General features: G+C 42.9%; 1 protein-coding gene across 2 annotated transcripts in view; it reads left to right on the top strand.

The window, feature by feature from the left end:
• The window catches only part of LOC139535582 (macrophage-stimulating protein receptor-like), a 33304-nt gene that overhangs the window by 10626 nt on the left and 6203 nt on the right, over window positions 1-16475 (top strand). For both annotated transcript variants that reach the window (XM_071335138.1, XM_071335137.1), the window contains exons 3-20: window positions 3026-3202; window positions 3347-3469; window positions 3575-3745; window positions 4067-4227; window positions 5857-5992; window positions 6224-6360; window positions 7689-7868; window positions 8006-8105; window positions 8218-8436; window positions 8595-8738; window positions 9009-9162; window positions 12937-13026; window positions 13264-13482; window positions 13687-13767; window positions 14033-14214; window positions 14357-14466; window positions 14661-14826; window positions 15007-15143. In XM_071335138.1, coding sequence (XP_071191239.1) covers window positions 3026-3202; window positions 3347-3469; window positions 3575-3745; window positions 4067-4227; window positions 5857-5992; window positions 6224-6360; window positions 7689-7868; window positions 8006-8105; window positions 8218-8436; window positions 8595-8738; window positions 9009-9162; window positions 12937-13026; window positions 13264-13482; window positions 13687-13767; window positions 14033-14214; window positions 14357-14466; window positions 14661-14826; window positions 15007-15143 — 2687 coding nt within the window. The remainder of the gene's footprint in view (window positions 1-3025; window positions 3203-3346; window positions 3470-3574; window positions 3746-4066; window positions 4228-5856; window positions 5993-6223; window positions 6361-7688; window positions 7869-8005; window positions 8106-8217; window positions 8437-8594; window positions 8739-9008; window positions 9163-12936; window positions 13027-13263; window positions 13483-13686; window positions 13768-14032; window positions 14215-14356; window positions 14467-14660; window positions 14827-15006; window positions 15144-16475) is intronic.

The raw sequence follows: 16475 nt of genomic DNA, 5'->3' as shown, positions 1-16475 counted from the left end.
GAAGGAATTATCCCAATGATAAAAGGAATCATGCTATTTGTATGTGGCTGCTATGAAAGTGAACTGTGTTTGCGTGTGATCAGGGGTGTATTCATTCTGCCAACTCTGTTGGAAAAAAGTTTCTTAAACGGAAGCAAACGGAACGAAACGGGGATAAACATATGTGAATTTGTCCAAACGGAATGAAACGGGGATAAACATACGTGAATTTGTCCAATAGAAACTCTAGTTTGCAACTGTTGGACTAATGATTACATTCTAGATCAGCTAGATGCAGGCAAGATTGTGCAAGGCAGTATTGAATGTGTCAATGTCTGTCACCTCGATTACTCAAATTTCTCTCAACCTGTGCACCTACACTGAACACTTTAATTCATAGGCTCGTTTGTCACAACCTCATGATGGGTATAGACAAAATTTGAGTAGCATGTAGTAGCCTAAACCTATTGATGTTACATTGAACTTGGTGAATGGAGTATGAATGACAGTCATCCAGTATGCTGTAATAGAAAGAAGGCCATGCTCCCAAAAAATAATTGTCCTCCCTCATCTTATATGACACCGACCGCCACTGTAGGCTAGGTATAGTAAGAGCCAATGGAATTTCTTGTGGGTGGTAAGTAAAGGATGATGTTTTCTCTTACAGTAAGTGCATGGACATGACAAGGATGTTAAACAAAAGCAAGCATGTCAGAGTTTAATGGTCTGTATTTAATCACGCAATAGGTTGTCTCAACCTGCTCAAATTTGGTTTACACAGGAGCAGAGAAGGGTCGAAAGGAAGGAGTTATTTTCATTCCGACAGCAATCCCTAATCACAACAACAAAAAATCCTTTATCTGTATTTTCATGTGCAAACAGCTATTTACGCACAGAGAAATCCATTGACGTCATAATGCAATTGCTCCACAAAATGTTTCTGTATTGCCCAGTCCAAAGCAGAGACTTTATAGTGTGTTCAAGTTATTTTTCTTCTCTGCCTTGGGTAGTCGATCCACTATGCACACATCCTCTATATCTCACATGATCCAGATGACATATCCATAAATAGGAAACTGTGATTTAGGCTTAATCAAAATTCTTTAGTTGTCAGATTACATGTATATTTAGCAGTAAGCCAAACAGTGTCTTTGAAATCTAATTAGGCTGTTATCCTTTTTATCAGGTTCAGGATAGACAAGGCCATGACACAGTTGTAACATGATTCCTGTAGCAACCAATAGCATTCACTGGCTCTTGACTCCTCTAGAGAGCAATCCATGTGTTTGGAAGCTTTTTTTGTGGGATGGAAAACTGCTTTATGGAAAAAACACACAACATTTTGCCAACAAAAGAATTCAGCCAACACAAGAAAACAGCTGAAAAAGAACATGATTTTGGACAGAGGCCAGCGTATTTGGGAGTTAGTTAGCTTTTAAACTCGTTTCTGGATATGCGTCTTTGAATAAACCTCTCATGGAAAGGTGCTTTTGGCAATGTTTTATTGTCAGTCAAATGAATTGTATGCATCATTTATCTGGGAATGAACATGTTTTAATACTGTGAAATTGAACTGCGTGTCTGCCATAACGACCATTTACATTTTTGACTGTTCTTTTTACATTTTTTATTTACTCAGCAAATAGCTGAAAACGTGCCAGTGAGTGTTACTACTATGAGATCACATTTGACTCCCCAAATATTCCCTGACCTCTACAGATCTCTGGTTCTGAGATTCTTTATGGGGGCTAATTTGAATTGGCATCAACAGCAGATTTTGAGGGATTTTTACACCTGTACCCCAGTCGACCAACGTAACCGCAGTGAACGTGACTCCGAGAGGGATTATTGTTTCACAGTACTTGGCTGTTTCTTTGTGTTTTCACAATTCAGGACAGGAGTGGCCTGCCAGCTGGAATTTACCGGAATCTCCCTCCCTCTCCAACATTAGCTCACAGCTGCTACCAATAACCCTGCTTCTCACAAGAACAACTACACCTCCCATGAGTGTCATTGTCTATGTAATTATTGTATAATTTGATGCCTATTTATGTGTACCTTTACTGGCTCCTGGCATTGAGTGCTTATTGTTGTCTGGTCTTTGCTACACTGTCTACCTCCAGCATGCACAGATGTTATGAAACCATGGAAACAAATCCTCCTTCGCCAACCTTTTTTTAGTACAGTATTGTGGGAGAAAACATATACATATAGACAGTCAGAAAAATACACTGATAAGGCATATTCCATTTTGGCATCATTATCAGTAGTACAGATTCTGATTCCCAAATAGCACTAACAGTTCTGTTGAACCTGAACTAAGTAGCGAGAGCTATGACTCACCATGGGTCTTTGGCATCTGAGATCGGACGCCATTGTGGTTCATTCAGGAAGCTGAAGCAGAACAAAGGTTTCCTGGTCCCATGAGGAAGGTGGGCAAAATCAGTCAATATAGTTGTACAGTCTATAGCTGATATAATACTATCAGAGCTGTGGAGGAACTCATTGGTCAGTGTGTTCTCAAAGTGTTTCCTTATAAAGCATTACACAAGCTAGGGTGCATTTGCTTTAAAACCTTTTCTTCCTTTTTCACTTGGCATCAGGTAAACTGCTCACCCACTTCCTTGTTCCTAGAACATCTGTTTACGAAACAACAGCAGTAGGCTATAGTGCCTCAAGGCCTGATGTCAAGTACCAGATATAATACCCTACATTTACTATTGCACTTTAACAGGTTGTAGCTAGAGAGCTTTAAAAAAATAAATAAATATGAACACATTGTACATGGATCAAGATAACACTAAATTACCAAAAGCAGAAAAAGTATTATCTAAGTATTGTGTAAGTAGTTTTGAATATGTTATTTGAATAGCACAAGTAGATTTATTTACACATGCCCCTATGAGTCCTTGGTTTGCAGCCCAGAATTATTCTGATTAATCTTGACCAGAAAAAACTCTGGGAGCTAGGGCCCAATTATTTTCCTGGCCCTACTCAGAACGTACATCATCTCCCTATTTACTATTCCCTATCTCCCTGTGACCAGAGCATGGAGAACAACGCCACCTGCAGGGACCACCCCACCATGGTGTCTAAGCCCTATTACAGAGTGGACCTCTTCAACAGGCAGATGAATGACATCCTGCTCACCTCCCTGCTTGTCACCACCATAGAGAACAAGACAGTGGCACACATTGGCACCTCCACTGGACGGCTCCTCCAGGTATGGAGGGGGACAGCTCACAATAGAGTGTGATCCGGATCCATATGATCTAATCCAAGATGGAGTTAAATGAAAAATGTGAACATACTATAGTTCTGCTCTTCTTCGATAGATTATTAACGATCTGCTCTGTCTTTTTGGCAGCTTGTTTTGAGAAGATCAAGCCCTATTATCTTTGCCAATTACACCTTGGTAGAGAACCAGAGGGTCTCCTCAATTGCTGCTGTGTACTCGTCAGAATCTCTACTGTTTGTTGTTGGAGACAAGGTTTGGAAAAGCCAGTTCAAAATCAGTTACAGTTAGCAAACACAGCAATCAAAGTGACTCTTTGATTGAATCAAAGTTAATCAAATCGCTCTCTTTGGCTGGCAGTTGATCCAGGTGCCTCAGAGGGGGCCAGGCTGCCAGCACTTCATGACCTGTGCCATGTGCCTGATAGCCCCTGAGTTTATGGTCTGTGGCTGGTGCTCTGGAGAGTGTTCCTGGGAGGAAGAGTGCAGTGGCCGCTGGAGGAACGAGTCTTGCCCCCCTGGTATTACCGGGGTGAGAAGAACTGGGGAGAGGGATGTGTTTGTTTTGTGCAGGGAGGTTTGGATTGGAGAAATTAGCTACCCTACCATACAATGGATCTTACTGCTGGCTAGGTTCTATGTGGAATAATGTGTTGATGAATTCAAAGAAATGCCATTAGTCATATGCATGTATGGTTATCATAAAGATATGTTTGAGATTGTCCATAGTCACAGATTACCTGGGCATAACCATAACGTGACCATAACTTTGTATAGTATTTGTATGTTGTGACGATGATAGGTTGTGATTGAAAGTTCACATGCTGAATCTGTTTGTTCCTGTTTGGCCTAGTTCTTCCCTAAGACAGCTCCCCCTGATGGTCAATCAGAGCTGACTCTGTGTGGCTGGGAGTTTCAGTCTCCCCTGAGACCTGCCATCAGCTCCAGAACCCACCTGGTGAGACTGGGACAGACAGCCTGCGCCGTGCTGCCACTGAAGAGCAACAACACACAGTGAGTACCACTCACAATGACAGAGGGTCGGCAACATCACATCCACCACGCTGACTGTCAACACGGGGGCCCCTCAGGGGTGCATGCTTAGTCCCCTCCTATACTCCCTGTTCACCCACGACTGCGTGGCCGCGCACGTCTCCAACACCATCATTAAGTTTGCCGACGACTTGATCACAGACGATGATAAGACAGCCTATAGGGAGGAGGTCAGAAACCTGGCAGTGTGGTGCCAGGACAACAACCTCACCCTTAACGTCAGCAAGACAAAAGGAGCTGATTGCAGACTACAGGAAATGGAGGGCAGAGCACGCCCCCATTCACATCGATGGGGCTGTAGTGGAGCGGGTCGAGAGCTTAAAGTTCCTCGGTGTCCACATCACTAAGTATCGCTCATGGTCCAAACACACCAACACAGTCGTGAAGAGGGTACGACAACGCTTTCCACCCCTAAGGAGGCTGAAAAGATTTGGCATGGGCCCTCAGATTTTCAAAAACTTCTACAGCTGCACCATTGAGAGCATCTTGACTGGCTGCATCACCGCTTGGTATTGCAACTGCTTGGCATCCGACCGCAAGGCACTACAGAAGGCAGTTTTTAAGGCCCAGTACATCACTGGGGCCAAGCTCCCTGCCATCCACAACCTCTATACCAGGCGGTGTCAGAGGAAGGCCCTACAAATTGTCAAAGACTCCAGCAACCCAAGTCATAGACTGTTCTCTCTGCTACTGCATGGCAAGTGGTACCAGAGTGCCAAGACTGCTGAATGGTTAATCAAATGGCTACCCGGACTATTTGCATTGACCACCTTTTTATTTGCACTAACTCTCTTGCACCGGCTGTATGCACACTCCCCGGACTCTAACCACACACTCACACATACAACACTGAGACGCCAACACGCACGCACGCACGCACGCACGCACGCACGCACGCACGCACGCACGCACGCACACACACACACACACACACACACACACACACACACACACACACACACACACACACACACACACACACACACACACACACACACACACACACACACACACACAAAACACATGCATATGGACACCACACACACACTCACACATAGACACGCTTTCACACTCTTCACATACGCTGCTGCTACTCTGTTTATTATCTATCCAGATTGCCTAGGGACTTTTACCCCTAACTACATGTACATATTACCTAAATTACCTCGACTACCTCGTACCCCTGCACATTGACTCAGTACTGGTGCACTTTGTATATAGTCTTGCTATTGTTATTTTATTGTATTACTATTTCCTTTCGATTTTGTGCACATTTTTCTTACTTTTTAACTCTGCATTGTTGGGAAAGGGATTGCGAGTAAGCATTTCATGGTTAAGTCTACACCTGTTGTATTCGGCTCATGTGAAAGTTGTTAATTGTTATGAGATACACAGTGGATCATATTAGTCATATTGACATATAGGTTTATTATATGTACAGGAGGTAGGTTTTACTCAACTAGAATCGGCCATTAAGGAAACATACTGTAGATGTTAACTCAACTGAAACGGGTTGAGGTCTCATGGTGATTTATGCTTCATTTTTTAAATTTGATGTTAGTTTGACACTGTTGTTGTGCCGCTCCTTAGCCTGGTGTGTAAGATCCACTCTGGCCCCATTGAGCTGTCCAAATCAGTTAACATCACTGTGGAGGTGCTTGAGGAGAAGGTGGAGGGCCGCTACTCCATCGACGGGAAATCAGAAATGCCAGGATTTACCTTTGTGGTAATTTGAATCTACAATTGATTGCACTACCTAGTTTCAGTTGGGTGACTCATTTGATTATGTCTCTGTTAATAATAAGATGTATTATTGCATGTAACAGAGACATACTGTAAATATCAAGTGAGTTTGGAAGTATCCTCTGTTGTACATACAAAGTCACCACCACTCTTTCAGGGGCAATTTATGAATGGCTTTAGGATTAAATTGGTGACATTTTGCTCCCTCTGGCAGATTCCCAACATCACAGAAATCCAGCCCAACTACGGGCCTCGTGTTGGGGGAACTCTGATTACTGTGACTGGGCCTCACCTGGACGCTGGGAAGAACAGGAGGGTCACTCTGAATGGAGATCCCTGCCCAATCACCAGGTGGATGTAGTTGGGTCGTTCCACCAATTCGGTGCATTTTGAGATGTGTAACTTGGTGAAAAAAACTGTTGATTTCACAAATGTTTTACATTGTCATAAAGCGCATGTTCAACTGAATGAAAAACAAGTTTTTCCATCTCAAGAGGTTAAATAACAAAGTTACTATAAGAAGGGCATATTAAATGCCAAATAAAGTAACAGGGTTGACTGTAACAGGGTTGACAATTTCATCTTAAATCAGCCCCTTGTGATAGGGGAAATGGAAGCTTGTGATGTGCAACAGGGAGGGAAATTGAATCCAAGCTTCACCCCAAAAATGTAATTGTTAAAATATTTCTAGCCTGTCTGTCTATGGGTAACAGGGTTGACTTGTTATGCTTGGCCCACAATGTTTTCCACCACAAAACACCAGAAAATTGACAAATTAGTTCACCTGCTTTTACACTATGATTTGACTATTAGATGTTCAATGTTTCTTTTGAAAATAATATTTAAAATGGAATCGTTTAACCATATTAAAACGAGAGTTCAATTCACGTAACATGGTTGACCTTAAAAAATGGGATGAATCACTAATCAAATGAATCATTAATCACATGAAAGAAATAATAATCTTCAGAAATTACTTTGTCAAAGAAACAAAATAACTAAGGCTTTACAATTATGATTTTGGCCCGTTAGCAAGTCTTTATTCAAATTAAATTAAATTTTCCATGTGGTCTATGTTAAAGGGCACTTAGTTGAATATAACAGGCTTTTAATTTCAATTTCAATTTAGGTGCAAAATGTCTAATTAAAATATCAAAGGATGCAAAGGCACTCATTTCGTGGAAGGATCCAGTTATTGGTTTTGTCATTATGGCTCTCCTCCCAAAGCCTGTTTCCTCTAACCTGTACTTCTAAAATACCTGCCTGTATGACATCATTTACTGTCGACTATTTACATGTGTGAGCCCCATGCTTGTCCCAGCATGTGTGTGTACAGTAATCGCAAACTGATCGCAATCTGACTGTGCTCGGACAACTGTATTATTATATATATATATTTTTTTAACCGTTCAATTACAGGGAGTGAATGAAAAACTAGTGGTTGTGATGACTAACTCAGTGTGGTGTATCCTTTTTTTTCTTTTTACATTTACGTCATTTAGCAGACGCTCTTTCAAAATATACATATCTTCTAAGTAGTCTTTTTCATGTTGTGGGGTGATAATGTGGGGTGATAAACACATAAAGCCACATGTGGAGTGGGGTGACCATAAGTCCTACAGTATGACCTGTAGGAGTATACTAACCCTGGACTTCCTCCCTACTTCACCTGCCTCCAGTGTCACAGCACCCAGAGGGAACATGTCCTCCATCATCTGTCTGTCTCAGCCCATCGCGGAGGTGAGGGACGTCCCTCTCAGTGTGTTCATAGACAAGTCCCCTGTCCTCACCACCAAAGTTTTCTACTACAAAGAGAACCCAGAGGTCACAGCCGTCCTCCCAGACTGCAGTTTCGACAGGTAGGCCAGCCTTTACAATCTGTCACCATCTCAACCAAAATAAAAGGTGGATAGATCTAAGCCCTGCTGGTGGGTTTCTGTAGAATCTGTTATTGTCACTCGCTCCACTCTCCATTGTTTTTCTCTGTCGACTCCAGGGGGTCAAAGATAATCATTGAAGGGAAGAACTTGGACTCTGTTTACAGGACCATCATCCGCTTTAAGCCCAATGAGGGCCACCTGAAGCCTGTCATCAGAGTACGGGCCAATAAAATATTATACAACCACATACTGTATACATGATAGAGATAAAACATATTTTTTTTCTCATGTAATCAGATGCATACAACTCTTTTATAATTCCCTCCAGGTGTGCAAAGGCAAGTCTTTGCCTACACGGATGGAGTGCATAACTCCTGCTCTCCCCCGGGAAGAAACAGAGGAAGGGGAGCTCTCCTTTGATATGGATGGAGCTGTTGGACTGTGGAATGGAGAGTTCTCCTACCACCCCTATGGCGAGCCCATACCCTTTGAAACTGATGGCCATGTACTTAGGCTGTACCATGGACAAGATGAAGTGTCACTGCATGTAAGTGCAACAGTGCCATAACAACACACCTTATTAATGTCTATTTGACTGCTACTTACTGTCAGAAGGAGTAGGAATATAGTTTTATATTGCTTACATATTGTTTAAACATTTTCAAGAAGGAAAACTCAGAAGTCTCATTTTCTTCCTCATCACAGCACCAGAAACTGAACCTTGTGAGTTCCTGCATGACAATCACTATGACAGTGGGAGGAGTGGATTGTGACGCGAAAGTCCTGGACAATGAAATCACCTGCAGGATCCCCAGAAACGTAACCATCAGTGAAGGACTGCCTGTGAAGGTTTGTTGGTTACTGGACACTATGTTGTGCATTCAACATAGAGTATGTTAACAATAAACATCCTACTATTGGGCTGTACTTGGTTGTTTTCCATACATGTGTGGTGAAATTACAGGAAAACAAGACAGCGGTCTCTGGCAGTAGTATCTGACCATGCCGACCATAACTTAGTTAAAAAAATATATGTCTGTATCTATGTGTGAATGTGTTTTTTTAACTAGGAAATAAAATCAATCAATCAAGACCCACCCACTGTCTCTCCTTCCCCAGATCTCCATCAATGGGCAGGTTCACAACGTTGGGGCTGTGGTCCTGGTCAGTAATCACTACATGGTGGGCATCGTACTGGGGATACTGGGGGCCCTGGTGGCGGGGGCCGTGCTGGCCTTCGTAGTCATGAAGCACCTGAGGAAGCAGAAGAAAGGTGGGGTTCCCTGTCTGTCTGGACTTTGATCAGGTCATCTTACACAACCCCATGACTGGTAATGAGGATGTCTTATGCAACTGGTTTAACGTAGGACATCTACAGCCTTGCACAGTGACAGTGGTAGCTAACATTGTCTTGCTGACTTTTGATGCATTTTCCTACTCCCGTGGTGTAGTATCCTTAAAGGCTTCTTAGAGTTACGACTCATGAGACTTAAGTACGGTTTAGTATTTAATTGTAACTTAGAATTACATTCTCCAATGCACCTGGCTTAAGCTACCTGAAGCTTTCTTAATCATAGTAATATAGGCAGACATAGGAAATAGCTACGGATAGCGGGAAGCAAACCCCCGTCTTGAGTCAATACTGTCATCTATTGGTAAACATAAATATACCAGGTTACTACACCCCCCCCTTTAAAGCTAATAACCCAATTTCATTCCTTTCTGAGCTATGCTATTTTCTTATTTACATTTTTTCAAAAATGATCTCCTTTAGGATCTGAAAAAGTCTGGCGGATGTCTCTCTCTAATAGAGCGTCTCAGAGGTGGTGTAGCTGGTGCCACCAGATCTTCACCCCTTGATGGTGAAACAAAGTCCTTTTGTGGAGACTTCACAGGAGGAGGTCGTCCCGGACTGGTGCTCTCAGGAAGTTGAGCATTGTTGGTCTCAGGTGGTTTGTCGAACTGCAACTCTGGGGAACGTTCCAATGTCCTGTCCTGCTCGTTTAAGAATTGATCCAGATCTCCGGATGGAACTGGAATTTGAGCTCAGATCTGATCCACGTGTCTCCTTAGTCTTTGTCCACTTCCGATGATCACAGTATAAGATACTGGTCCTGAGCAATCCTCAATGGTAGCTGGAATCCATTTAGGACCAAACCCATAGTTTCTTGTATAGACATCATCTCCAGGTGAGAAACTTCTGAGTTTGGCTCGGGTGTCATGATTACATTTTTGATTCCATTGCTTTTGTTGTATTTTCATTTTCAGGTCTGGTCTGATGAGATCCAAGGTTGACCTTAACCTCCTTGACATCAACATATCTGCAGGTGACAACCCAGTCGTAGCTTGAGTAGTAATCCTGTAGCTAAACAAGAATCTTGACACCTTTGTTTCAATGCTGGGCCCTTGCATCTTCCTCATCCCCTCCTTCAAGGTCTGAACTGCACGTTCTGCTAATCCGTTTGAAGATGGGTGAAAAGGGGCCGACGTTACATGCTGAATTCCATTTTGTTTCATGAAACTTGTGAATTCAGTGCTTGCAAAACAAGTAGCATTGTCACTAACCAATATTTGAGGCAATCCCATAACACTGAAGCTTTGTCTCAACTTCTCAATCGTAGCGTACGATGTTGACGTGTTCATGGGGTAAACATCCATCCACTTTGAATGAGAGTCAATCAGCACAAGGAACATTTTTCCTAGGAAAGGTCCAGCGTAGTCCACATGTAGTCATGTCCATGGTTTTTCTGGCCATTCCCATGGATGTAATGGCGCGGTGGGGGGGTGACTTCCTGTTACTCTGACAATCTGCACACCGGCTAACCTAATCTTCCACATCGTGGTCCATCTTTGGCCACCAGACATATGACCTCGCTAGGCCTTTCATTCTCGACATACCTGGATGCGACTGCTGCAACAACTTTAGTAGCAACCCCCGCCCTTGTGGTGGGATAACTACTCTTGAACCCCACAGAACACATCCATCTAGAACACTCAATGCCAAGCGGCGAGTGTAGTAAGGCATGATCTGAGGCTCGGTCACTGTAGGCCATCCTCTCAGGATAAATTCATGCACTTGTGATAGCGTCACATCCTTTGAAGTCCATTGCCTGATTTGTGCTGTTTTCACCGGTGCATCATCCAACACATCGATCATCAAAACCTGGTCATTTTCTTCTTCTTGAATGATGATTTCTGGAACGGGCAGCCTACTCAGAGCATCAGCATTCCCATGGTATCTACCTGGTTTGTAAATTATTCTGTACTCGTAGGCCCTGAGCCACACAGCCCAACGTTGAACTCTTGGAGAGACCATTTGTGGTACTGGCTTTTGTTCATGGAACAGAGAAATCAGAGGCTTATGATCCGTCACAATAGTGAATGTTCTCCCGTACAAGTACTTGTGGAATCTCTGTATTCCGAATATGACAGCCAGTCCTTCCTTGTCCAGCTGAGAGTACTTTTTCTCCGCTGGCGACAACATTCTTGACATGAACCCGATAGGTTTCTCTGCACCATTCTCCATCCGGTGGGATAGCACTGCCCCCACACCATACGATGAGGCATCACACGATAAGATGAGATCTCTGTCTGCTGAGTAGTGCACTAGCACTTCAGCTGATTGAAGTAACACCTTTGACTTTACAAAAGCTTCTTCCTGTCTTTCTGACCATTTCCAGGCCACACCCTTCCTTAGCAGTTGATGTAGAGGAGCTAAGAGGGTAGAGAGGTTCGGGAGGAAGCGATTATAATAATTCAGTAAGCCTAGATAGGCTTTCAGCTCTGTAACGTTTGTCGGAGCTGGAGCTTCCACAACAGCCCTCACTTTAGCTTTGACAGTGTGTAACCCCTTGGCATCCACCTTGTGACCCAGGTACTGCACTTCATCAGCTAACAGTGTACACTTGCTCCTCTTCAGCCAGAGACCGGCGTCCTCCATCCTCCTCAAAACTTTACCTAAGTTTCTGAGATGTTCCTCCTTCGTGACTCCCGTGACAAGAATGTCGTCGAGGTAAACCGCTACCTTGGGTATCCCCTGCAGAATTCCCTCCATAGTTCTTTGGAAGATAGCTGGTGCAGAAGACACCCCGAAAGGTAAGCGTTTATAGGTAACATCCCTCTGTGGGTGTTTATGGTCAGGTGCTTCTGTGAAGCTTTATCCATTAGCACTTGCTGATATGCGTGACTCATGTCCAGTTTTGTAAACTGTTGCCCTCCAGTTAACGTTGAAAGCAAATCCTCCACTTTGGGTATGGGGTACTGCTCCATAGAGAGGAGACTCTATTTACAGTCAGCTTATAGTCACCGCATAATCTGATTGAACCATCTGGTTTTAGTATGGGAACAACTGGTGCTGCCCACTCGGAAAACTTGACAAGTACAATCCACTTTAGGCTTCATGGCATATGGAACTGATCTTGGCCTATAGAATCTGGGAGTAGCATCAGCAGCAACATGAATGGTAGCTTGGACCCCTTTTAATGTCCCTAGCTCTTCTTTGAAAACACACTCATGCTTTGAAAGCACCTGCTGTAGTGTCAATGTCTCTGTGGTGACATGTTTGATTTCATCCCAGTTCAATTTTATTTCCTCCAACCACCCTCGTCCTAGTAAGCTGGGGCCAGTACCTTCCACTACTAAGAGAGGCAGACTTTTCTTTTGTCCATGATATTCCACTTGAACATCAGCAACTCCAATCACAGTGATCTTCTCCCCTGTATACGTTTTGAGTTTAATGGGGGTGTCTCTCAGTTTAGGCACTTCAACGGTTTTCCACTTCCTATAGAATTGTGACCTGTTCATCAGTGTGACACTACATCCTGTGTCTAGTTCAAACGGTACCTTAAATCCATTTATTCCCAATTCCACAATGAAAGGCTTCACCTTCTTCATATTCGCCCCCTGTACACTGTACATTGAGAATGCTTGCTCTGCGTCTGCGCACTCACTTTCTATCACTTGATTAGAGCGGTGTCTGGAGGTATTCGGTTTTCTGTCCGTTCTCTTTTCTGCAGCTGACGACTGAAAACTCTTGTGACATTTCCAGACTCTCAGGTGGAGACCCGTTTGGCCCAAAACCACAACCGCTCCAACAGCAGTAGTGTGGAACTGTCATCTGTAGCTGACTACAGAAGAGGTGAGACTCTAATTGGCTAATATACGTATGTTGTGTCTCGATCAGTTTCTATTCTTTGGTTTCAACAACAGTGGTTGAAGTCTACAAATACTGATGCATGTGCATTATCTACACATACTAATGTATGTACTTTATCTACACATACTAATGTATGTACATTATCTACACATACTAATGTATGTACTTTATCTACACATACTGAAGGAACTCTACTGACCTTGCCCTTTTCCACTGTAGTAGTCATGCCTCAGAGGCCAAGTTCGGCTCTGGGAAGCCCAGTGGTGTTCCCCAGTCTGGCCTACCCTGCAGGCAGAATGGACCCCACACTCACCCCCCTCCTGCCCCCTGAGAAGATCTCCATCTCCAGCTTCAGACCAGAGCTCCTGGACGAGGTGAAGGATGTACTGATCCCAGCAGACATGCTCATTGTCCAGCGTTGCCAGATCATTGGCAAGGGTCAGTCTCATTATAGTGTGTACAGCACTATACATAGAGTGCTTTTTAATTGCGTTTTTTAGACAACAATCAAATGCACATAGGCTACTACTCCCATACCTTTTAGTCTCTGTTATTATACCATATAAATCAAATTGGCCATTTTAAATAATAGGGACTTAAACCCATCTCATTCCAATTATAATGTTGTCTTATCTCCCTCAGGTCATTTTGGCACAGTTTACCATGGCTACTTCACAGACCACAACAACAGAGAAATCCATTGTGCTGTCAAGTCATTGAACAGTGAGTATCTCCTTCACAATGTTCTAGAGCTGAACCAGGTGGACTGAGCATTAGTCACCTGTACATGTGACCAGCTGGGTAAACATGAAACAACCCTGCTCGTGTGTGGGGATAATTGAACATGCAAACTCGGTTAAATGTGGTTTGTTTAAGGTTTTTAAGCTTTATCTGTAAATGTTGACTGTTCATAAGAAGTTTTTACGTTAATATGTGTGTGTATGCCCTGCGTACGTACATGCGTGTGTGTGTGTGTGTGTCATATCAGGGATAACAGATGTAGAGGAGGTAGAGCAGTTTCTGAAGGAGGGCATCCTGATGAAGGGGTTCCATCACACCAACGTTCTCTCTCTGCTGGGCATCCTGTTGCCTCAGGAGGGGCTACCCCTGGTGGTGCTACCTTATATGAAACACGGGGACCTCCGCCACTTCATACGCTGTGAGAAAAGGGTAAGGAAGCGACAAAACAATAACTACCACCTGTTCACTTTGACCAGCATACAAGGGATTCCCTTAACACCTCAATGATACAGTGTGTCTCAAGGCTTATGTGACAGACATTATTCTTGTGTGGTATTGATTCTTCCTGTAGAACCCCACAGTGAAGGACCTGATTGGCTTTGGGCTTCAGGTTGCCAAGGGGATGGAGTACTTAGCACATATGAAGTTTGTGCACAGAGACCTTGCAGCACGCAACTGCATGTAAGTCAGGGTTGAGCAATCAGTTCAGTTCTCTGTAACTGGGGCTAGTCGCCAATTTAAACTATACATTAGACCTGACATAAGCAAACTGATTATATTTTACTTAGTAATGCTACTGTACTATAGTTGCAGGCTTGCTTTCACAGATCACCAATCTGGGGCCCTTCTGTTTGCCCTTGTTATTGTCTGTGCAGGCTGGATGAGTCGTACACAGTGAAGGTGGCAGACTTCGGCATGGCCAGGGATGTGTTTGATAAGGAGTACTACAGCATTCAGGACCACAGGAAGGCTAAGTTACCAGTCAAGTGGATGGCCATCGAGAGCCTCCAGACACAGAAATTCACTGCCAAGTCAGACGTAGTAAGTGAAGGAATTACTTTCTGATAACACAATAAGAATTAGGCAGCATTTGTGGAATTAGGACTGACAATGTTGTTACTTGAATAATTATAGTGTTTATACACAGTAATAAGAGCAACTTTATATTACCCCCAAATCATTTGTCAACAAGCTAAGTTTCCCATCATGCCCCCCCTGCAGTGGTCCTTTGGTGTGTTGATGTGGGAGATGTTAACGAGAGGAGCAAGCCCCTACCCAGAGGTGGACCCCTATGACATCACACATTACCTACTGAAGGGCAGGCGACTCCCCCAACCACAGTTCTGTCCTGACCCTTTGTGAGTAGTGGTAATGATAGTCTAGTGACATTTCATTTAGTTGAAAATTCCTCATATTAGAAGTCAAAAGAAGAAGAAAAGCCCTGTTCAAAGTAAATAAATATGTCTATAGTAAATATTGTGGAAACAAACATGGGTCTCAATATCTCAAATATGTAAAAGCCATAAATCACCTCCATATCGCTTTTGCTTAATCATTTCGGTCTGTAAGTTGAAATGAGTACATAGCCTGTACAATACTATTTTATTTCAGTTAAGCATTTTGTAGGAATTATACTCCTATTGCTATAAGAAAGCACCACATTACAGTTTCTCTCAAGACAATGTTTTGGAACAATGTTGTTGATTTTCATTTAATCAAAAGAAACTGTATGCAAAAAGATTAACGCAACCATACTTATCTCTTGAGTCCAAGCAGACAAAACAGAAAGTTAGTCTCACTTTTTAAAATCCCAGTAGATCAATACATTTTCTTTGCAGTCACTAAATCATTTGATGATCTCCCGAGTGGCGCAGCGGTCTAAGGCACTACATCTCAGTGCTAGAGGCGTCACTACAGATCCTGGTTCGATTCCTGGCTGTATCACAACCGGCCGTGATTGGGAGTCCCATAGGGTGGCGCACAATTGCCCCAGGTTTGGCCGTGATTGTAAATAAGATTTTGTTATTAACTGACTTGCCTAGTTAAATAAAGGTTAAAATTAAAATAAAATAAAAAATGATAAAAATTGAAAGTACAACTATCCAAAGGTGCAGAATTATGGGCAATTACTCTCCTTTTTAGCATATTTCACTTAACAATTTCGAACATATCAAATGTAATATTATTCCTGGTAAAAAAATAAAAATAAATAAGCACATTGGGTAACTTTTTACATTAAGTTGCCCCTGTAAGGCCACATAGTAGTTACATAGGTATTACTATGTAATTGCATGGTAAAAGGGTTGTAGCAGTATTACACAATTGGAACAAGGAACGTGTAATTACACGTCCACTTGCTGAAAGGTTATTCCACATGTGTAATTACACGTCCACTTGCTGAAAGGTTATTCCACATGTGTAATTACACGTCCACTTGCTGAAAGGTTATTCCACATGTGTAATTACACGTCCACTTGCTGAAAGGTTATTCCACATGTGTAATTACACGTCCACTTGCTGAAAGGTTATTCCACATGTGTAATTACACGTCCACTTGCTGAAAGGTTATTCCACATGTGTAATTACACGTCCACTTGCTGAAAGGTTATTCCACATGTGTAATTACACGTCCACTTGCTGAAAGGTTATTCCACATGTGTAATTACACGTCCACTTGCTGAAAGGTTATT

This window comes from Salvelinus alpinus, chromosome 12, assembly GCF_045679555.1.
Source record: "Salvelinus alpinus chromosome 12, SLU_Salpinus.1, whole genome shotgun sequence".
NCBI classification, from domain to species: domain Eukaryota; kingdom Metazoa; phylum Chordata; class Actinopteri; order Salmoniformes; family Salmonidae; genus Salvelinus; species Salvelinus alpinus.
The sequence above is the reverse complement of the archived record's forward strand: the minus strand, read 5'-3'. Positions and strand labels throughout refer to the sequence as shown.